At 41.8% G+C, this 24018-nt stretch overlaps 1 protein-coding gene across 2 annotated transcripts in view; it reads right to left on the bottom strand.

Moving 5' to 3' along the window:
- LOC110987536 (uncharacterized) overlaps positions 1 to 24018 on the bottom strand; it is a 57427-nt gene that overhangs the window by 18941 nt on the left and 14468 nt on the right. For both annotated transcript variants that reach the window (XM_022250331.2, XM_022250332.2), the window contains 23 exons: positions 22793 to 22879; positions 21841 to 22128; positions 21087 to 21212; positions 20493 to 20597; positions 19585 to 19746; positions 18547 to 18600; positions 17843 to 17941; positions 16972 to 17016; positions 16068 to 16166; positions 15366 to 15422; positions 14835 to 14933; positions 13330 to 13428; positions 11961 to 12068; positions 10618 to 10671; positions 9763 to 9861; positions 9516 to 9566; positions 8306 to 8458; positions 5419 to 5472; positions 4105 to 4158; positions 3138 to 3281; positions 2218 to 2271; positions 1678 to 1731; positions 451 to 558 (listed from right to left, as the gene is read on the bottom strand). In XM_022250331.2, the coding sequence (XP_022106023.2) occupies positions 451 to 558; positions 1678 to 1731; positions 2218 to 2271; positions 3138 to 3281; positions 4105 to 4158; positions 5419 to 5472; positions 8306 to 8458; positions 9516 to 9566; positions 9763 to 9861; positions 10618 to 10671; positions 11961 to 12068; positions 13330 to 13428; positions 14835 to 14933; positions 15366 to 15422; positions 16068 to 16166; positions 16972 to 17016; positions 17843 to 17941; positions 18547 to 18600; positions 19585 to 19746; positions 20493 to 20597; positions 21087 to 21212; positions 21841 to 22128; positions 22793 to 22879 (2253 nt within the window). The remainder of the gene's footprint in view (positions 1 to 450; positions 559 to 1677; positions 1732 to 2217; positions 2272 to 3137; positions 3282 to 4104; positions 4159 to 5418; positions 5473 to 8305; positions 8459 to 9515; positions 9567 to 9762; positions 9862 to 10617; positions 10672 to 11960; positions 12069 to 13329; positions 13429 to 14834; positions 14934 to 15365; positions 15423 to 16067; positions 16167 to 16971; positions 17017 to 17842; positions 17942 to 18546; positions 18601 to 19584; positions 19747 to 20492; positions 20598 to 21086; positions 21213 to 21840; positions 22129 to 22792; positions 22880 to 24018) is intronic.

Genomic DNA, 24018 nt, shown 5'->3' on the forward strand with positions numbered 1-24018 from the left:
ACAATGCATTTTACCACATGCCATTTTCTAAAAATGGATTCATTTTCAAAGCCTTATTTCTCATAATTTACATTTCGTTGATAAATATCACCAAAACATACCATCTTATTAACTAAAACCCCCGAAACTGTAATAATTGGGTAACTAAATTGGATGCTAATTTTTTTTTTTTGAGGGGGGTACAAAGCACTCATCTGCAGCAAATTTACAAACGTCAATGGTAGAGCAGGGGTCAATTCCGGGGTATTTTCAAGCAACTAAGTGATTTCAATCCCCTTTCTTCCTTTTGTTTCATTTCCTTCCTCTTTCATCTTCCTTTTTTTTAATTTTCAAATTTTGTTTGGGGGGGGCGAGGGGGAGTGCCCCCCTCGTGGCACCCATGCCTACAATGAATATACCACTCCTTCAAGGTATCTTACATGACAATCTGCACACACTGAATGTTCCTACCCGCATTCCACTCCTGCCCAGTATCCCTAATCCGCCACTGCTGCCAAAGTCTCCCTTCTGTCCCTTGGGACCACGCCCACCAGTTCTTCCAGGCCTACCGACCTCACCCTGAAAAGAACAACAGTGTTTCAGAACCAGTGGCAAAAACAACAGCATAAAATTCTGGAGGGCATCCAGGGTTGCACTCATTTTCTTCAGGGGGGCACCAATAGCTGACAGACTGCAGCAAGTGCATAGGTTGTGTACATTTCCAAATTTCAATGGGGGGGAGGAGGACAGAGATGCCCACCGGGGGAGGGGGGCACATGCCTCCTTGTGACCCCTCTCCCCTGTTGTTCGGCAAGTTTCAAAGTGGGGGGCAGTTGTGAGACTGTCAGGCATCAACCATTCATAGACTGATCTTTTAAGCCCCGCCTCATCATAGCACTTGCCAAAAGTGGGGAGGGGGGGAACCATACCCCCAGTCGAAAAATGTAGGGGCCACTGGCCTCCCCCTGCTTCTTCTGCCATTGCTGTTAAGTATACTGACTTGTTTAATACTACAATGGTTCGCAGAGAGAGGGAAGAGGAGTAAAGGCTACTCAGTCTGATAGGTGGTCTTCCAAGTGAGAGTGCTAAACAAAAATCAGCATGCTTCTAAATAAAAACCCAACAGCTTATGAGTGTTCAGCTGTTGAATAAAAATGGCAGATTCAAAACCAGCAAAGTACAATTGAATGACTCTGCACATTAATCAGATTTGGAATTTACTCGGTTGTTAAAATGCTGATGACTGCATACTGGAAACGTTGGATTAGATACTTTTCCGTGCAATGTGAATGGGCATTTCACTCAGAGTGGGAGTTTAAGCTCAGACAAGCTTCTGCAACAAAACTTGTTCTTCATCCTAATTTGTGTGTATGTCCTATTACAAAAACAAGAACACTGTGTACCAAGTTGTTTTAAATCTGAAAACAAAAGGACAAGGGTTTATGAGTAAGCACATACATGGGAAATCCTGCACTGGAAAGCATCACCAAATCTTACATGATCACTCCCCACACATTAGGCATCATTTCCCAAAAGGAAAATTTCCCCGACATTTATTTTAAATCTATGTACAAAAATGTGTCTTCCTTCAGTCTAGTATGTCTACATTCTCGGATAATGCGCAGCATCTTAACAGGGTGGCCTGAGAGACGATCTTTTGCTGTGACTTCTGATTTGGGAAGTTTACCTAAAACTCACCCGAAGTCCTGACTTGCCCTGCTCTCCCTTGCCTCCTTTTGTACCCCTGTCACCCTGGATTAAAACAAGGTCATAAAAAAAATTACAACACATATATTTTTTTCCAAAAGCTGTTGAACATCCTACCAAAGCAGGAATTGCCACAAATTATTTGGGAAATGGGTAGATTTTGTCTTCACCTGCAGGGTAGTCTTGATTTCCAAAACCTCTCTGAATGGCACAAACATGATGTATCATTGTATCTAACATTTTGGACATGCTTAGCATAACATTTGGCTTCTGAAATTGTGCAAATGTTAAATTCTGACAATTCAGAATAGAAATTATTCGGAAGTGTTACATATTCTTCATTCGCCACACACAGAATATTATCAATTCTTATTTCCTCGTTCTGATAAAACAGAAGCTGTGTGTGGCCTATTCTGGCTGCGGCTTGAAATTTCACAAAACTACATGGGAAGTGGCAGCAGAGACAGCCACGGACTCGTGGGATTTCAAACTGCCGCGAAGTAATTCGGGCACGGCCACACATGATCTCACCAGTAATCCCCTTTTTCCTGGGTCTCCTGCGACACCAGCTGGTCCCTTGGGGCCCTGTAGTCAACAGGAAGTATGTACACTGATTACACTTTTCATGAACACAAAACTAACTAAATTACAAACCATCCAATCAATCAGCATTATAGTGAACATTTTCTAATGTGGATGTTCTAATTCCACTCTTTTGGTAGAGGAATAGTCAATTCTTCCAGAGCAGAGAAAGGTGTGGATAGGAGAAAATAAGTCCACTGGAATTTCCAGTGAGGAGGGGATGATAGTACTGTTGTGCCTTTAGGGCCAGTACAAGCAAGCGTACTTTTGGAGAATTATTACAAGCCTGCATGCTCTGTTTAAATCGTCAAACTGCTCTACAGGAATTAATTCCTGAAGAGAGGTAATGGCGCAGTTAGTCACAGGCCTGTAGAAAGATGTAGATAGAACAAAAGGAGATCTCAGGAACATCCAATGGGCTTAATGACCAAGCCTATAGTGCCCGTGTTGGCAGGCATGGGTGTCAGCAGGATTTCTCCAGGTGGGAGAGAGGGATGGGGCAGGTTTTTCTGGGGGAGGTGCGAGGTAAAGCATTCGTCGCTGGCAAACTGACAGTGGAAGATCAATTCTGAGGTACTTTTAAAGCCCAATTGGTGCATTTCATCCTCTTTCCATTTCATCCATTGTTTGCTTCTGTTGCTGCTTCCATTATTTTTCACTCTCTCCCCTCGGGAAGGGAAGGGGGCAAGCAGCCCTCCGTCTCCCTCTCATGATAACAATGCTGGCAGGAAAGCCTTATTATAGCATCGTTATAAGCCTGCCTGCTCCTTTTTAAGAACTGTCCATAAATTATCTATTGAAAGGAATTGTGAGAAATCCTGAACTGACTGACTCCCCCCCCCACATTTCAAATATGACTGCCTACTTACCGGAGGCCCTGGTTCACCTCGTATCCCTTTAGGACCGTCAACACCGATCAGTCCATCATCCCCTGGATACCCATCTGAAGCGGTGTTTCCTGGCAGGCCCGGCTCCCCCGGTTCACCTTTGATGCCCTGTGGTCCTCTCTCACCCTATCCATTCAACAACATGGAAATAAGACTTGGTTGTAGGTGGGCCTCGCTATCAGTGCAACTGGCGATAAGCTTTGTATATGAGCAAACACTCCATGCTAACTTTAATAAGCAGAAGAGTTGTTACTGACGAGGTTTCCCACAGCTCCGCCAGTATCTCTCAGGCAAATGTCCCCACTGTTAAGCGGAAATATCTCTGCTGTGCTACATCTATGTGTGTGACCTCATTCAAGAAATGAAGTAAACAATAGTTTCTTCAGCAAAACACTATCTCCTTGCCAACACCAGGCAGAGAATTGGGCCTTGAGCCGAATTTCTTGGAGATTTATTTATTCATATATTAGTACTGAAATCTCAGGACACTGAAAGGCCAAATTGCAGTTCAATGTATAACTCATTCCATTAAATCTTAAGGAAAATCAAAGCACTAAATTGGAATTAAAGGAAAACATTAAAAGTATGATACTTCTATAATTAAAATAATCACATTCTGAACAGACAGAGATGTTTAGCATTTTTACTCTCCACCTGCTCTCATATTTTGCCACTTTTCCGTTGTGTACTGACGTATTTAGTGCTTACCAAGTCATTGACAGCCATTTATGTGTTTAAAATTGACAACACAATAATGATCTGGACATAAAATATAATCAGTGGAGCAACTAGGGTAATTTTTAAGGGGGAAATTGGGGGGGGCACCCTTTTTTTTCCCGGTATGCAACGAAGCCAATGAGCGATGGCTTGAAGATGAAGGGGGAGGTCGCATGGACCTCTGTAGGGGGGCATGCACCCCCATACATACACCAGTGATATTTATACTGACCGGATCTCCTTGTGGGCCTTTTCCCCCTGGCTCCCCTGGTTCTCCTTTTGACCCCTAAAACAACGAAAAATCACAAGATTATAAAACTTTATCTTGAGGCTGAGTCAAAAGAACCTGTAAGGAATTCAAAACCTGTGTTCCCATCGGAATTTTCTTCTGTGCTTCTTGCAGAAACTTACCATGACTCCCTGTAAACATCCTTTTGAGTAAACTTATGCATTCCCACTTTGACTTTTTTTACAGCGACAGAATGTTAATTTTTCATATGTGGTCGGCTACTGTGGCATAGTGCCAAGTGCTCACTTGGCACACTGATAATAGTCAGGTACCGTGCCGCTCAAGTCGTAGCGTCAGTATTCACAGCTATCAAAACTGGTTTTCCTGGCCCAAAACCCAGCTGTGTTTCTCACCATTTTGATTGCCTATTGGTACATGCGAAGGGATCCAGGGAACAGCTCTTTGCATGGGGGATATGAGAGTGCACAAGAGGAAATCTTACAGGACAGTGCTGATCCCCTTTGATTTATCAATGGCCCCTTAAAACAACTGGGAATCTTCTGCAATCACTTTGAATTACGCCAAACACAATGTGGATCTAACAGGGATGCCAAGTTTCTTGGACTTCCAATGGGAGTAAGACTGAAGTCTTGCTCTTATTTGTAATTCTACAAATTCAGGATTTGCTGGTCTCCGTGACATCAGCTTTCCTAAAGGCTACTTTCAAAAGTTTCACCTTCAGCTGAAGAGTAAACACAAGACTGAAGAAAGGATAACCTGCTCTTTCTTTGTTCCCAAGTCTCACAAATCCTCTCTGAAGCGTAAACAGGTTTTAACCTGCGCTTGCCATGGGCAACCTTTTTACTCCTTGGAGAGCCGTAGAGGGGATTTGTGAGACTTGGGAACATGGGCGAGTATGTGCACTGTGGCTTGTGGACAGGTGGGAGGCATCAGTGTTGCTATTAACCCTCCTTTGGTTTTACAGCACAAATATGCACAAGTGCCCACAGTCACTCTCTTGCATGTGTTTTCTATATGGAACACAAACATGCACAGGTTCAGTGTGTACACAGTTGGTTGCCAGCACAAAATGACACAGGGTCTTTTGTGCAGTCCTCTTCACTGCATTGGTTTACTGCACAATGATGCACATGAAACAGTGAGCACAGTTGTTGGGCAGCAAAAAAGTGCAATCTGATATTCCTGTGAGGGACTGTTGGTGCAGTGCACAACACAACACAGCTGTAATTCTTTGAGGTGTTTACCAAATGACCCAAAGAGTGACTTCCACATAGGAGGGTTAAGCTTTCCTCTTACCGTGAGTCCAGTAGTGCCAGCAACACCAGGATAACCCGGCGTACCTGCTATGCCCTATGAACAAGCAAAAAAAATAAAACACATGGTTAGTAAAGCTGAGGTGGCATTATGTTAGGACACTGCCAATTTTTTTTTCTTCCTGCTATGCTTGTCCAATCAGAAGGAGATGTGGTCAGCCAAAAAGTCTCAAGGAAAGATAAATGTCTTAAAGGCGAATCTTTGTTGGTGTTTTTACTCTGGTTTTAGGTGACATTAAAACAGGAACACTATGTTCTCAAGAGGCCTTGGTATGTCAAAGGCTGATGAGCACAGAACAAAATTGACCTAACTGACATTTTTGTTCAACCATTTTTCGGCCCAATCTCAGGCTCTGGAAAAGAATCACTCAATGTGAAACAGCAATCGAAGATTACTACAGTTGCTTTGTGCTACAGCACAGCAATGTTCACTTCACACCTTTATACACAATACACATTATAGGTATGTACTCCGGCATTGTAGGAATTCATTGCAGAAAAGGATTACCCAAAACTACACACACAGGTCATGTACCTATCTCTCAAAAATTACATTAATGTGACCAGCCAGACTGTACACTGCCTGGCACTTACATATTTATGCTTAGTGCACATTCCACATCGTATGCAACCTGGTACAGCTGATTTGCTGCGTGACAATGTGCTTTGTAAATAGCGCCACCAATAGGTGAAATTGTTTTATGTATTTAGACTGCGCGTCTTTACTGATGTCATGTTAATATGTCCGGTATGGAATCTCATCCCCTTTTCGCTCTTTTTGGATGGGTTTTTCTCACGTGACTCACGCTGTTCTTTAATGGAAATAAGGGTGTGAATGACTGGTGATTTCGCATGACACCGGCGTCTCAGTACCAAAGGTACCAGTTAACAATAATATTCTTTGTTCGAAGCTGGATATCTTGCATAAATTTGCGACTGGTATTTTCAGGTGACTTATTGTCACACCATAGCCGCGTTTTCCAAACAATAGCTGTCCTGCATTCGGGGGACTCTTGGTTAGTTTCCTTGTTGCGATGCGTGCATTCTTGGGTGTCACTTGCCTTCATCATGTAGACCAAGCAACATCTAAATATGCTCTTCCTTTGGACTTCACGTCCAACATGTCCAACTTACGATAGTGTTAGGCCTTTTTAATCCGCTATACATTCACCTTGGCCTACAGTATTTCCAACCGCATTTGATGGAGTGTCGTCTTGAGGCATGTGAGATAAGGGACTGCTTTGGTCGGCGAGTACAACAAACTTGCGATCTTTTAATATTTTAAGTTAAATAGATACCATGTTCGACATATCATGCAGACATAGCACTGAGTTAGCATTTGGGCAATTCCGTACGAGAAATGTAAACATTTGCAGTATTTGAAGTTTGCTCAGTCTTCTTGAAATACTCTTTTAGGTGATGGGATATTCTGCAAGGCAACATCCTCACCAGGTCATAGGTATCAATCTTTTTCTTAAAAGCTTGTCAGACTTTTTTACATACTTTATCACCCAAGTTTGGGAATGATCACACTTAGCATACATGTACTTACAGTGTGTTAACATCTTATTATAATGCTCGACATTTACGTGAGTTATGCATATTTTGAATAACGTGACCTTCGTATTGACCAGGTTTAAGGTTTAGGTCTCATTTAATCCGGAGGTACATTAACACCCTGTAATGCTGAGTATATCGTACTGAACTTACGTACATATAGGGGTTGTACCTTGTTGGTGTCTTAGAAGGCTGTCTGTTGACATTTTAATTTTGTTACAATGAATGCACAAAATTGGTTTACTCAAGCTTGCCTTAGTGGAATAAGGAAATGCCCTCGAATGTAACGTCATGCGCATAAGGTCTACACATCAATCGGATAAATTATCTCTTGATTAGAGCTATTCTTGGTTAAATTGCAGATGGAAATGTGACCCACTCTGCAAAAATTGGTAATAAGTCGCCAGAGCTACTCTTGAGTTACAGGCCTTTTTAAAGAACCCTGCACAGTGGAAATTAGTAGAAATCCCCAACACTCTTACTTGTACATTTTTTATTAAAATGCCGAAATAAACTCTTTGCATTGATGTATCATTTAAGTTACTCTTTCTAATTGAAGGTAAAATGAGATTACTTAAAAAATTACATTATACACCTTTTTTATAGAGCCGGTTATGAATATGATTGGCCATGTATTGAGTATGATCAGTGTAACCCATTTAATACATGTACATATATGTGCACTGACAGCTTAGTATTTATGAACTGTATGGATGCCAAGTTGTTAATCATGTACACAATGGGATACGACTGAAAGGCTGATGTAGATTTTCGATTTTTTTATCTCTCACAGATGACCGACGTATCTAACTTATAAGGCTGTCGTTTATTTTTGATATACACATAGTCGCATCCAATTGTACAAAATGTGAACCTGCGTTAATCCTTGCAAATGGGAGAGAATAAATCTTTTTATCTTTCGTAAGAAAGATTCGGGTCACTGACTCAATTTTTTTGTAGCCTTGCCACTCTGGTTACATTAACTTTGAAAGTAAACATACACATCATAAAAAATATTTATCTTGTTCAATTTTAACACTGTGCATGGCTTCGAATGGCTTAATTTGAAAACACATAAATTCAACCTACTATTCCTGTAACCATGACCAAAAGTCTGAAGCAATGATGAGGCCAAACTAGCCATTAAAGCATTTTGCATAAAGTGACATTTTGACAACCAAGTGGCTTTTCCCTGTGAAAGTTCTGAGGGAGAAAAATCCAGATGCCAAAGATTGCTACTGGTTCACAAAGGGGCCAGATTGGAACTTATGGAACTATCGAACTAGAAGAGTCCCACCGAAGAATTCACTCACCCTCCGCCCTCTAGTTCCGTTTCTCCCGGGGTAACCGTCCAGTCCGGGCTCACCAGGGAGTCCAGGGGGACCCCTGGGCCCAGGTGAACCATCGTAGCCAGGTGTGCCCGGGGCCCCTGTGGGTCCAATTGGCCCTGGTCGACCCTGTGGTCCCTAAAAAAAAAGCCCAAGAAATGTAATGGCCATCATTACATTTGACCGTCAAATATAAGCATAGGCAGGTTGTTCTTTGAAATGAATGGTACATTGTAGTATAATTGTATGCAAATGTTTGGAATATTATAACTACGATCTGAACAAATTACACGGTTGTTTCAGTTTTGCTTCTTTGATTTGTTTAATTTGTGGAATATTTAGAGAGCATTTATTCCTCAACAGACCTATACATTTCTCATTTTAAAATACACCCATAGTGAAGTCTTCAAATTGATTTTCTGACAAGTCTTTCTAAAGATTTGGACATTCTCATCTGGAAAACCCCGAGTCTGTAAAGCCTCTTCAAGGAGTCTTAAAAACTGGCCCAATAGCGCAAGCATCTTAAAAATATCAATTCACAATACAACTTGACACCAGGAGTTTTCTTAAAGGCCACCTGTTACCTTCATGGTCAACATCTGACATACATGACCTTGCAGTTCATTCTGTATTTCTCCATTGCTAACACGTGATATCACACAAACTGAAATACAATTTCAAGGCTCACATACAGACACACCCATGCTTATTCACACACAAAAGCCTGACTTAAACTGAAGTCATTAAAAAATAAGTACAAAACCACAATTCCCACATGTAAAAGAAACAGTACACTCATGATGAATGTGCTCCAAAACTGCACTCAGTAGAACGACTGTGGGAATCAAATATCAAGAACTGCTCTCATAAACATCAAAGGTAACAAACTCCCTGGTCACTGGTTGAAAATTAAAGCTACATGCTATCTGATATAATAAAACTTGCAAGTATTGCTGAAATTATATGTAGACGATCTCCAGTCCTTGAATGGTTTTACTTTATTCTCTGTTCATCAGACTGAGCTATAAATCGAACAATCAACTTGTGCACAGCCATTATGGAAATCAATTATCCACCAAGATACACAAAGGGAGAAAATGGTTTCACCTTGAAATATTTGTTTTAAATTGAAAACCAGAGGTACTAGGGTTACTGGTTGAGGACAACATGTAAAGAACAATTACAGACTCCTTACCTTGACTTCGGAACCGTTTTTGCCAGGTACACCTATTTGGCCAGGCTCCCCCTGCAGCGGAGAAATACAATTTCTTCATCACAACATCAAAGGGATGAAGTTTACTTCCCATGCAGAAAGGACCTGCTCGTTTAGACGATGTCTAAATACTGCACGCTCTGCTCACCTGACAGAAGTCAGAGGTTGCTTTGAGTTTAACATTAGCCCTATTCTTGACTGAATATAGTTTACATGTATGTGCACTTACCTCTTCCCCTTCCTCCCCAAGTATTCCGGGTATTCCTGGTAGGCCTCGGTCCCCACGCAAGCCTGGGTAGCCGGAGTAACCGTCAGCCCCAATATCCCCCTGTGGGAAGATGAAAAAAAGTATGCAGTTGAGATTTTGACAACATTGTCACTTTGTGGTGTGGAGCTTCTGAACGGCATCCTTTTATATCCATCTTCAAATGTCTAAAGGAAGGAAATGTGAAACTTCTGTTAAAAAGTCACAGGTTCTCATTGCCCTCATTGCCTTTAAGCGGCCACTTACAATAAAGCTGAAAACAGGAAACAACCAGCTGAAATGTAAGAGGTCCCCATACATTTGCACATGGCAGGTGCACAAAAAAGACGAAAATCAGGGTCAACATCTAAACAAAAAAAAATGCTGAATTCTCACACCCCTGATTACAGACAGACTTGTGAGAAAGTGATCACTCTGTAAAACTAAGAAGCCCTCTGCTTGGCCATGGCAAATCACTGCAACAGCCACTACACAAATTAAAATGGCCCTTGGTTTTTCTGAGCAAACAGCTGACACGATGACTTTTGCCATTACTGGAGGGTGGACTTCCTTAACATGCAGTTTTATAATGGTTGTTGAGTATCACACAATCAGTATTTCAAACTCAATGCATACTGCAGATCAGGTGTCCACTCTTCCGCATGTACTACTCACTGAAGCTGTTGGGATATCAATTAGGCCTACCTAGTACACATATATCCCCATTTTAACCTGGAAGGGCCGTGCTAGCTATGGATGTATGAGTTATACGGCTATCGTCAACTCCATCAAGTTCATGGCATGGCCCAGATTGCACTTCAAGTCAGCACTGAGACTCACCTTTTCCCCAGCTTCACCGGGTAAACCAGGATCACCCTCGGGCCCCACCTCGCCCTACAAAATAAACAGCCAATGCAAAATAGATCAGTCAGTGTGGAATGTTGTGATATGCTATGAGGCATGGAGATGAGGAGAGATTGGTTAGTTTTATGTCGACAGTTTCACAGTTGGCCTTAAAATTTTCTAATTATAAGTAAGGGTAATTCCAGAAATTAGGGTTCCAAAAGTATGACATTTTCATGTACCTGTTATATCTGACCTTTATATTTGACATGGAAATGTCACTGGAATTGATTTCAAACTATTGCTATTTGTTTGGCAGGTAATTTGCGTTAATTCATCATTCTTTGAAATTAGAAAAAGTGTTATGAACTTACAAAATCACATGTCTGATGTGACAGGGACACGAAAAGAAAATGGACCCCTAATTTCTGGAACTACCCTTAACAACTTTTATTTCTGCACAGAGCATGTGGCCAGAATGTCTGGTCATTGGTCCAGATCAATCACATGACAGGGCAGTATGTATCCGCATATCACACTCACCATGAGATACCTCATTCTGCCAATAGCATGTGCATACGCACGAGACAGTTTTGCATGGTACCAATGATACGTTTTGTGTATTAGTCCCATTCCTGTCCCTGCAGCATATAATGTAATGCAGGGACCGCTAACCAGACTACATGACATGTGAACTTGTACTCACTGTTACCTGCACTACTTTCACATTAAAGTTTACGCAATTAAAGAAAGTAAGGGAAGAGCGCATTTGCAGATGATACCTTTTACGTCTGTTATGTTAATTATAACAGTAGGCATGTCATATTCTGAACTTCTGAAATTCAGAACTTGTTTCTCTGGATAACTTTCTCGGCCTCAACATAATAAAGACAGAGGTACAACAAAACATTTGTTGACTGCTGTGATGCGGGATATGACATTTTGATCACCCTTGGGCACGCACTTGCCTGGGGGCGCTATGCATCCCTCGGGTGTTCAAAACGTCATATCCCACATCACAGAAGTCAACAATTGTTAAGTGCCCCACTGATACAAGTTCTATTCTAAATACACTTTCCAATTGTGGTTCCCTCTTAAAAAGTGTTAATCATATTAGAATAATCCGTTTTCCCATACAAAATATGGGGGTGGAACATGAGGCAGGTAACAGGAACAAATAACAAGTTCTGTAGGGTACCTCATCAAATCACCTACAAGATATTTCTGAAAAGGTGCTGCTGCAAAATCATTCACCATGTAAGCCTTCAAATCTCATCTGGTGCAACTTGGACTCAACCTTATCAAGACAAAACAGTGACAACTGTACCAAAAGAACTTACCCTGGAGCCTGGTGGTCCTGCTCTACCTTCTCGTCCCTTTTCACCCTGATCGCCTTGGTAACCCTCAAATCCAGGCTCCCCTGGTTGCCCCTCTAGACCTTGATGACCCTGTCACACAACCGTGGCATTACTTATTGCACAAACACTCAAAACACGTTTTGTGTGACAAAGTACTGAGCGTCTCACATCATGATATTTCCGTTGCTATGTAAAATGGCCCATTTGCTGGGTCGTAAGCTTTTCATAACAGGGACCAAAACTGTCTGAATATATGCAATGCTTTAATCATTATAAAGTGTAAAGGCAATAGACTTATCAGAGGAGACGACGTAAATGTAGTCAAGGGTGGACCCAGGATTTTCAGAAGGGGGATAGGAGCAATCTTGAGGGTCAAATATCAGCGTGCAGTGCAAAGTCCGTAGTAAGAATGTAAATGCAATGGAGCAATTTACCATTCATTGTCATGGATGCGGTGGGGAGGGTGCGCGCCCGGTGCACTGCCTCGAAATTCGCCCCTGTGATTACAAACGCCTTCTTAAGCCCATTGTCATAGAGGCATGTAACGTGCGCGTACAACCTGTCCACATGCACTGCTCCACTGCAGCAAATGGCCTCTAACTCTCGTTGCTGACTTACACTATATGTAGTCCCAGCAAGGGGACTTATGTAATGAAGCTGTCATTGGGCATGAGCACATTTTGGCTGTTGGTCAGATACAAGCACACAACCTGCAAACTAGTGGCTAATACAGGAGCATTCTGTTGATGCACATTCCTTCTCCTGAGTCTGACATGCGAAAAGTACTGCCTGGCACTCCTGTCTTTGTTCAATCCAAAATTGTCACAATTTTTTTGACAAAGTGGAGCAATCTGATAGCAAAGTGGTATGATTTGAAAGGCTTAACCTTAAGAAAGGGGGGGAGGCATTTTCTCCAATATCACCACGGTGTATTTTTTCCTGTGTCAAGCCTTCATCGGTTTTTCAGAAGGATGTCTTACAGTCATTTTGACACAAATTTTGTGAAAACTGGAAATGCTGTTCTCACAAAATGCCCATTACTCCACAGCAAGTTGGACGTGCTCATTGCACGCAAATGATGACATGCACGATGCAAATGAGCTGACAAACATAAAGCCATGAATTCAAATGACTGTGACGACAAAACCATGTCTCAGATTGACTTAAAACTTTATAGACGCACTTATCAATAAGTCTATAAATACAGAGAAAGCTTCAAAAGGATCTAGTATGTGACAGCCCAGTTCTAGAAAGGGGATTGCTATGAGGTGGTCTGAAAAAGCCTGGTTCTAAATAGGGTGAAAAGAATGGCCGGTAAAATCAATTGAATCTCCATTCAGATTGTGCTTACTTTAATTCCTTTTGGGCCCCGCTCCCCTCTGTCACCAGGTGGTCCATCTGGGCCAGGGCTGCCCCTCAATCCTCCATACCCTTCGGTGCCATTCCTGCCCTTGTAACCAAATCATGGAGAGCAAAATGGAGTAACACTACCAGACAGCACAAACACTGGGCACAAATTAATTCTAACTTTATATAACGGTTTGCCCGTACCCAACGTATATTAATAAGCACTGTATGCTCAGTGCTTGTCCGAGAGCTTGCGAAAAAAACCTCACAAGCTTACTCGGGTGGGACTCGAACCCACGACCTCCTGCTTACTAGTGCAGATGTCTTAACCACTCGACCACCGAGCTTGCCGGGGTCAGCTGGCCGGTCCGAGTCAAATGAAGCAGCGGGTAACGCGAACTATTTTCAAGATGTATTTTTGTTACCCGCTGCTTCATTTGACTCGGACGAGCACTGAGCATACAGTGCTTATTAATATACACTGGGTACGGGCAAACCGTTATATATAATTAACATCTCCCCAACGCAAAAAAAAATACAAAAAAAAAAAAAAAAAAAAATACATCTTGAAAATAATTCTAACTTCTTTGAGTACTATGTGGGCCTAATGGAATGAACAGGTTTTAAGATGGACCCATAATTCAGTCATCTGAAGCAGATGGAAAGTGTAAAGGTTGGACAAAATAATACCCCTAATCTGAAAGGCTGTATTGGATTTTATGACAAGCTGAAACCTAAGGTGGATACAGTACCAATTTTGAGGGGAGGGCCAAAAACTTTTTCGGATTGAGGGAAACAACATTTCATGGCCTTTCAGAGATGGAAGGCTACATCGTGGGGTTGATACATGCTTTTGGAAGGATGAGAAATAAAACAGACCAAAGATTGATTCTCTCTCATTATTTATAAAAAAATAATCTCCTTTTGGGTAGGCCACGGCCTCCACTGCCCTTGCCCTCCATCTACCACAGGCGAACACATTTCATCACCACAGGGTGATAACAGAAAAATGGCAAAATATGACTCCAACCTGAACGAATTTAAAGTGTTAATACCGGCAATTCACAATACAGCATGCCACCAAGAGTTTGCCGCAGGCAGGCCACTTGTCAAGTTTACGGTTGACACGTTGCCGCGATTAAGCGCACTTAATTTGGAGAAATTGGATTGATTGCAGTGCTCCCTGCACCACACTAACCCTAATACCCATTTGAAAAAGCAATTTTGAATTTTCAACGAGACAAACAAAAATTCGGACAAAAGTAAAGTTTTCCCTGCATAGTGCATTGGTAAATGAGATTTTGTTGACTATTTATCCCACAATGCAAAAAGACCTCGCCATGACAATCTCTTGGTGGTGCGCTGCACTGTGAATTTCCCGTATTATGTATTTGATCAGTTACTCCATCCTTTGTGCTACCCAAATTGCCCTGGCTGAGTTTTAAAAACGTGCCATCAGTGAATCAGTGCTGTCAAATTGATAGGAGAGGACCTAAAATGTCTACCTACCACTGGGCCAGGTTCCCCTGGTGGACCTCGTGGGCCTGGTGTCCCAGCTAGACCTGGTGCTCCAGGCTCCCCTGGGGGTCCTGCTGATCCATTAAGTCCCTTGAATAGATAGAACATAACACAACAATAACTGGTGACTCCCTTGAAGAGATACAATATAACATACAAATAATCAATGCCACCCTTCACAAGGTGTAAATGGGGAGGGGGCACGGTTGGATTAGGAATCTGTGCAAGAGCATCAGCAAAAGCAGGAGGGGGGAGAAGATATAATGTGCAACACTCAGGCCCAACTGCTGGGTGCCCCTGCTCAGGTACCCTCTTCTCAAATGAGGTCGGCCCCAAATCTTGCTCCTGTCAGTATCTTTGTTCATCCTTATAATATTTTGGATGTTTTTGCAGCAGAAAACAGAGCTGTGTTGACCTTAATGAGTTTCAGTGTTATAGGGGATCTATATTTGCGATAATAAAGCCTGAAGTCAAAGACGCCCAGATTATTCATGGAAAGAAATCAAATCCTGTACTACTCACAGGTGGCCCAATCCCGCTAGCATTGACTCCAGGAAATCCAGGGGGTCCCAGTAATCCCTGTTTGTAATGAGTCAGGCACAAAAGCATCTCATGTCAATCATTTGGAGAAAACTTGACAGTCTCTGCGTACATCATATAATCTGAAGCGGGAGCTGCTTCTCTAAAAGACAGCAAAAAGATGCCAAGGTACGCATATTGTGTTGGCCGGAAGAAATCTGACAGAACTGTTTCTCCTTCACAGAAAAATGGTGACAGAATAATATATACTGTCAAACCAAAAACTAAACTCTTGAAAATAACAAATTCATCATCTTGTAACTTCAGCTGATTGTCCCCATTCTCTTCCAAAATTCCAGAACTGCTTGATGTTTCTTCAAAACCAGTTCAAAACTCACTGTCCAATGTTGATATTGACTGCTCTGTCTTGTGGAGTGCAAACAATCAATTAAAATGCAACGTTTCTGTGTAAGTTCAACTCTTTTGATGTACGCCCACTTGCAACATCTTTGAAAGTTTGCTCTGAATTACTGGATGCAATTATGAAAGTGTTTTGGAATTTAAAGAACAGTTAAGGTCAATGGCTTTTCACTGAAAAAAGAAAGCAACTTGGATTCAGCTTTTGGTTATCAGTGTGTTTTTTTACAGAAATATGAAAGTAACACCAAAACAAATGAGATGGTGGAGAGATTCATGCCACCATACCGGTTCCCCTCTCTCTCCTAGAGGTCCTGGGGGTCCTGGATCACCATCTTCACCAACCTCCCCTGCCTCACCATCCTCACCGGGAAAGCCCATGAATCCCTGCAATAGACAAAATCAACTTGATGACACTGACAATACAATGACACTGAATGACTGATGGCAGGACAAAGTTGGTAATACCAACAAAGCTAAATAACATCCGTTGGTGGATCCAGCAACACCAAAAGGGGAGGGGGCACCCAGTATTTCCTAAGAGGGTACCCCAAATGGATGTGAACCCTGAACATATAAATGGGGCATATTTTAGTGATAAGTATTGTTGTTATACTGGTTAAATACCCAGTTGGCAGCAAAAAGTAGGGAGGAAAGAGAGAACCTTAAAACAACTAAAAATCCCAAAAATGGGGGGCGGGCATCACCCCCTCTTGATCCAGTACTAATATCATCATAAAAAATGACAATGACAAAGACAGAGACACTGGCAATGATGTCAACTATGACCACAGAGCTGGATTTCTAATCAGGCACTGCATGATTCCGTTCATATACACGTGACAGTAGTAATTATCACTACAAAGTATTGGCAAATAATCTAATAAAAAAAACCTGAAGAAATAAATCCTAGACCTTTTCATTTATTAGTGAAAGGACCATACCTCAATTTACACAGATTTGAAAAAAGCTGTTTTATAGCTGACCAGAATAAACTGAAAATGTAACACTTAATCAACTGGATAGATAGTCCACAAAACTAAAAATACAAATGTTAACCTCACACCAGGCAAGCAATTTGAGCATTCCTTCAAGGCAATATACAAGCACTCTTTAAAATAATGAAATGTACACAGGATGTACATGTATGTCCCAGGCTAGAAAGGCAAAATTCATAAATAACTGTACTCACGGGGAATCCAGGAATTCCTGGCATGCCTGGGTTACCCCTTAGTCCCTGGTGACAGAAGTGAAAATTCACAGGGAATCAGAACTCCGAAGACAATTTCAGCAGAAACTGATGCATCAGTGGGTTTGGAATCCTGAAACTGTTGCATGGCTATATTTTACTCCAGTTTACAGACAGATCCATGAGGTCCTACAAGGGCAACAACCTGTGCTTCTCTTCAAGTTCCACACAATGGGTGTCGCCAGGATTATTCCGGGGGGGGGGGAGAAGTGGACAATTTGAGCATTTTTTTCACACAAATTGGTGATTTTCATCCCCTTTCATCTCTCCCCTTTCCCTCCCATTTCTTTTGCTTTATCCTCTGTTCTCCCTTTTTTATTAATCAATTTTTTTTGGGTTGGGGAAAGGCCCTCTCTTGCTTCCCTTGGGACACTCATGTCTGCACTGTAGGCTCCAACTGGAAGCAACAGTGGCAGAACGGTTTTAAAAGTGGAGGGGGGCTAAGCCCCCGCCATTAGACTAAAAAGCATACAATCATGAAGTTGCAATGAACTTTCAATGGATGGCAGGCCTATAAAGTGTGTGGGGGGAACTAACTACTTTTCAAAGGTGGGAAGGGGAGGGCAATGGCCCCCTGGTTCTGCCGCAGGTGCGTGGAAGCACCATTTGTAAACGAATGGATGTCAGAACTTCGTCAGTCACTTCGATGCACAACCGTGGATGCTATTATTGGTCAGGTAATTTGGTGTCAGTGCCTCAACATTGGATTATTAGACCTATTCATCGCGAGAACAGCTTTTCTGTACTGACTGGTTTGCAAGTAATCTGTGAAAAGAGCCCTCGCTACTTCAAAGGAGAATAGGAAAACACTTACTGGTTCTCCCATTGGTCCCATGGGTCCCATGAAGCCAGTTTGTCCAGGTGGCCCCGAGGATCCTGGCTCTGAAGAAGTTCCTTTAAATCCTGCATAACCCTGGAGCACAGGAAAAAACGAGAAGAAGGGTGTAGCACTGGTATAACAGAATACATGCATGATCACTACTCGCTCTAGGGACAAGCTCCCATCATTTGGGGCCACAGGGAGTTTTCCTTGATTCAGCAACTTACAGAGCAGACTCTGGTAGCAGGTTGTTCACAGTGAGCCTGGTTGGTATTTTAATGGCACATGCTCAGAGTAAAGCGCGTTGTAGGTCATTTGAGGACCTCCATGTAAGCACTTGAAGGTGATTTTATTAGCACAGCTGTACACTGACTCACATGTACCGCACATGCTTGAACTCATATGACATTATGGATTGTTCTTTAATGAAATTATAAATATCAGAATGAAATGAAATGACAATGATAAATGACAGAAATAGCCCACCGAAACACATTACGACTAATTATCATGAATGACAGAGAGAGAGATTTGCCAAAACTGTCAACGGTGTTTTTTAATCTTTAACCTTGTTATATGTGAAAAGTGAATTGTTTTCAGCATTACTATTTCTTTGTTTTATTTACAAAGTTTCTATATGTCAAGAGAACTTGTAGTGGTTTTGCAATACACTGTGGAGCCTACATTACGTCACTTACTTTTTCACCAGGATCACCCATGTCACCACGTGGTCCTTTCATGCCTCGTCCTCCCTGTAAATAGTGAAAGTTTTCACGATCTCAGCAACTGTGATCCATAAATTCAAACAGGTGTTCACTCTCTGCATTCTGCATTCAAAGCTCCAGTAAGCTTTAACAGGGTTTGTCGACCTGTATGCATTACCACATGCTTGGCCATAATTTGTGGGTACAGACTATTATTACAGTTGGAGATGAAAAAGTAAGTTCTTTTGGCAGAGAGCCCTGCTCATGGACAGAAGTATACCAATCCCATTATTTGAGATTAGTGTGTGACTCGGGTCGGAGAAGTGGCATCTGTGGCACTTCTGTGGTCCAATCTTCACAAATTACATCAAGAGGATAAATTTTTCAAATTGTCACGTAATCCTTCAGGTTTGCCAACAACATTCATGCGAAATTTGCCTTTCAAACTGAGAATTCTGCCACTGGCTTGTGGCTGTACATTCTTTTAAGCTTGCACCGCTACTGTATTATTGAAGATGCGAGGCATCCTCAGAACTATCAGTATCAGGAATATGTAACAGTGATACTTAAGTGAATGGTGTAGCCATGAAATCGAACCCCTAGGGTAGATTTCTACCTTTTTGGAATCATTTTCAATTCAATTACAATTTAAGTCACAGACTTCATGGCTTTTGTTTTAAGTTGTTGTGAGCAGTCATCTCATTACACAGTCAACAAAGACGATCGAAATCTGTGCATACAGGTAAGAAGTTATGTCTTTGCCTTTGGGCACAAACAGTATATTTATAAAAAAGACATCACAGTGCCTGGTATGATTGAGTATACACTTCATGCATAATGTTAATTGCCTGCACATAAAGTCCCAAACTGTACAACCACAAATGGAGGGGCACCATTGGTCATGATGACAGATTTGATATAAATGCCCAGCTGCAGCACACCTTCTCTCTTTAAGTGTCGTGTAACTTCACTACCTCCACGAAATCCACTTCTTTCACTGCCTGGGGTGAAATCTAATCCTGAAACACTCACCCTCCTACCCCTTGAACCTTGAAGTCCCTGGCCCCCACGCGGGCCAATCGCACCCTTGGACCCATCCAGTCCCGGTGGGCCTGGTGGTCCATCCTCCCCCTTCCCTCCAGGTTGGCCTGGGGGACCTCTGGGACCACGGAAACCTGGATAGCCTGGAATCCTCTGGGAGGACAACATACAGATGCATCACAAAAGAGAAACAAATAGCACAGAAAAATTAGTGGGAGAGAAAGTTGAAGGCAGTACACAGAATTTCATGCAGGATCGTGTACGCTGCCTAAACTTCACTGTGATGATGGCTTCTTGGACAAATTAAAGGTGTTTGAACATTTGAAAGTAAATTATCTGACAACTACTCCTGGCTGTGCGAAATTGCATCCTTGAGGAGAAAATGTACACATTAATTTTTGTTTGCCATAGTTCTACAGATTGACCTCGTGTGTGCATTGTTCGCTTGCTCACGAACATCCTGTGGTCCATGGGAAGTTTTTTGCAAGACAAATTATGCAGGATGCACCTTTGACCACTGAATACTCACAGCATTTTCTTATTGAGTCCTCTGAAGTAATGAACTCAAAATATCAAAATAGTAGAATCGGTCAATTTTGTAAAACTTCAGAAAAAGCCAAAGCTATACACTATCTGTAGGAAAGGGGAGAGGATTGCTTGAAAACTTAAGAAAGGCTGTCAGTTTGAATCTAAGCTTTCTGAATTGTAAGTAGATACAGTCATTGTAGCACAAATGATAAGTCTACTGAAAACTTGAAAGCTGAGAACTTGACAGCTACGTAACCATTTCACACATTACGTTGGCACCAAGAAACTGGAAACTCTCTATGCGACCACAGCATTTTTCTCCATATAATGCACAATGTAATGAAGACAAACTTCAAAGAAACACTGCCTACCATTCCCTTGATGCCCTTTGCCCCTTTAGGTCCAAGCTCTCCTGGTGGTCCAGACTCACCTTCAGGACCTGGGGCTCCGGGTGGACCACGATCACCATAGGCAGTCTAGAAACAAGAACAAATTTGTTTAAAAGCTAAAGAAAAGCAGGGAAATGCAGCAAGGTAACTAGGAATCTAACGACAAACATATTTCTATAACAAAAAGATGATGGGCCTGAAGAGTTGACAACCTTCTGTTTAAAACAATAGTCAGCTTGGGGGCACCATCACTAACAAAGGAGTAAAAGTGACTGCTTCCATACAGCTGGCATACATTTACACACCTCCAATCCTATCATAAAAAGCATATGGTAGGATACAGATGATCATATGGTAAAAAATGCATGCAATTTGCACTACACACACACATATGTGAGTTATGAGTGATATGAAGCCAATTAATGTTAGGCTTTCTCACGAAACATCTACCCCAGCACCAAAAAAAGTAGTACTACAAGCATGACAATTCGATCAAAGTATGGATGAGAAACTTAAACTGCAAAATAAGATCTGATGTGGTGTGATGGTACTGCAGTATGGTTATGGCAGACTTACAGGCATATTTAGGGCCAATTCTTCCAGGAGGTAGACCACTGTTTGCTCGTCATCATGTCTTAGCAGCTGGTCAACAAAGCCAGGAGGGAGGCCTGGCATGCCTACATCAAGAATGGGATGTTTTGTCTGGGAAAAAAAAATCCTTCCAAATCATCCCATGAAAGACAGTAAAGGCCTTTTGTAGCTTCAGCTAAATTTACGGAGAGTAACACAAAGGATGCACGGTTCCTATAGCGGGCTGGTTTATCTGGCACATTAGATAAAAGAAGATTATATCATCTGAGTGCTTATTGGGCTATCTGATATTTCGACAGGCCTTTTTTGGGGGGCAGCATCTTTCAGCTAAAAATTCGTCAAAACATGGTAAGCTTGTCAAATTCAATATATACATGTGATATTCAACAAAATGACCTGAAGGTGTAAAACAACGACTGGGCCATTCCAACTTTTGGCTATTTGAAAGAGATAACTAACAAAAATACATGCACAAGTAGCCAGATTTTTCAAAGAATGGAAAGATATGAAACAGATACCTAATGAGTTTTACTTTAATGGAAACATCCACCTGCTCTTTCAGTTATGTTAAATCTTAAATCTAACATTTTGTTGAGTTTGACTTTGTAAAGGCAAATCTTAGTTTTTTTTAAGCAATACTGCATATTACTATAAGGTGAATTTGAAAGTTGCGAAGTACACCCTAATTTTGAACTTGAAGCTGTAAAATGTAAGTGATCTTTCCTCTTAAAATACACACCCCAACTGTGAATGTCTGTGTTGTGGTCCGTATTGTGACTGGCACGAGAAATGGCTTGGTGGATGGTGGACTTCTTGTTGTTGGCGGCTCTGTGATGACTGGCGCTTCTGTTGGAGGCTTTGTCTGGGGCGGGTGTGTTACGGGAGCAGGGGGTGTGGGTTCAGGGGTTGAAGGCTCGGGGAGAGGGGGCTCAGGTGCCACTGTAGTTGTTGCTGGTGTTGACAGCCAATCTGGCCAAAGGGGTTCGTATGATACTGTGCTCGGGGGAACTGTGGTTGAAGGTGGAACCTTAAAAAAGGGAAGCAGATTTACCATGTGGCAACCTTTTGGACGTTTCTGGAAGCTTACAAATGAAATTTTTCATCATTAATGCCTTTCTTTGAAAAGGTCATAAGCAATCAATTGCATTTGGTAGTTCACAATTCCCAGAAGATATCGGTAGCATGACACCTATGAAACCTGTGAGACTCTCAAAGCAATATACACTGGTCAGTTTGAAATGAATTTGGCAGCAGGTACTGCCGCCAAAAAAGTGCTGGTCACTGACTGGCCAAATGTAATCAGGTGTTTCAGGCAGTCCCAAATCCAATTACCCATGCATGGGGCAGAGGGAATGCTCCCTCAAGTAAGGGTATGACATGACTTGCCTGGCTGATATCTATGCAAAAGTGTTTAGCATTTGTCATTAAGGACCCATGCAGGAACTGGACCACAGGCACTGTGTGATCTGCATTCTCAAAAGTGTATGGTGGGAAGTAGGCATTTCTAATTTTCAACTGAATGAGCACAAGCCCACCAAAACACACCTGAAAAATTATGGAAAGGGCCGAGTGCAGATTTCAATGCTTTGTGGCAAGAGGCCTGACTGATTGTTCTGGGACAGTTTTTTTTTAAATATTCAAGCAAATTTTCTTTTCATTATTAAATTAAAAATTGAGGTTGTCAAACTTACCTCAATTACATTTTCACACTGGAAGAATGTTGTACAATCAGATGCTGACAAAAAATTACCCCGGTAATACATGGTCTGTATTCTTCCCTGCAAACAAAGATGGACAAAACAAGCAAGAGCAATCTAATTTTCAGTGAAAACATTATGTTTTTAAAGGCAGCATTTTAATGCTCTAATTATGATGCAAAGAAGATTTGTGGTAACTCAAAGTCTTGCCAAACTACAATCGGCACTGCGCCGTGAAAAAATTCAGCATGCTAGCATAGAACGTCAACAAAACAATCTTGTACTGAAAGGCACTGATCTGGATGAACAGTGCACACAGTTGATATGGCAGTGCTGCGGCAAGTGTCTTTAATACCCGTCTGTCCTGACCATGAACTTGCCTCAATCATTCTGTTAACCTACATACGGTCATCCTGCCACAGTCAGTCAATGTAAAAGTTTTCTGCATGATACAGGTTACACTTAATACCAAATTAAACCACAATGGGACTCCATGCAGAGCTGTAGGTAAGGAAACACTCCTTTTTTTCTCGAGGATGATTGGGATGGAGGTGGAAGAAAGAGCCTGACATATTTTATTGAATTAATAGTACAGGGCCCAATTTGAAGGTGCTGCTCACCATTCAGGAAATATTTTGCTAGCCATAGCACAAAATTTTGCTAAACGGTAACATTAAGCAAACACAGCTAACATTTCACAGTTGTTGTACTTAGCAAAAATATGCTCGGGTGTGCATGGAGATTTCCACTGATAAGCAAATTTTTCCTCAAAGGTACATGTAAGTGTTTCATACCCTGTGCTAACTGCTTATGGTCTAAATGAAATACAAGGAAACTCTTTTAGGGTAAAATCTAGTGCTTAGTAGTGCTGTGGAATTAAGCCATGCTTCAGATACTGAGAGAATCAGAACAACCATGGTTTCTACTTCAAGAAACAAAAGCTTTGCACAACATGGACAAAAAGGCGGAGAAAAAGCTCAATGTATGTATGTGTATACAAGCTGAGAGGGGCATCAGCAGAGGGCAACTCAAATCTTGGATGGATTGCGGTGGGGGGAAGAGGGAGGGGACATCAACGGGGGCCACAAAAGTGAAATGGGGAAAGTTTTCTTCTCCCCTTCTTCCAATAGCATGTAAAAAGCTCCCCAAACAGCCTCATCCCTCAGAAGGGACATAAGAGGTTAGACACAAAGAAATATGCAACTTTTTTAGCCCTCATA

The sequence above is a fragment of the Acanthaster planci genome, linkage group LG11 (assembly GCF_054643075.1).
Source record: "Acanthaster planci isolate LZ-2023a linkage group LG11, COTS_SCS, whole genome shotgun sequence".
Taxonomy (NCBI): domain Eukaryota; kingdom Metazoa; phylum Echinodermata; class Asteroidea; order Valvatida; family Acanthasteridae; genus Acanthaster; species Acanthaster planci.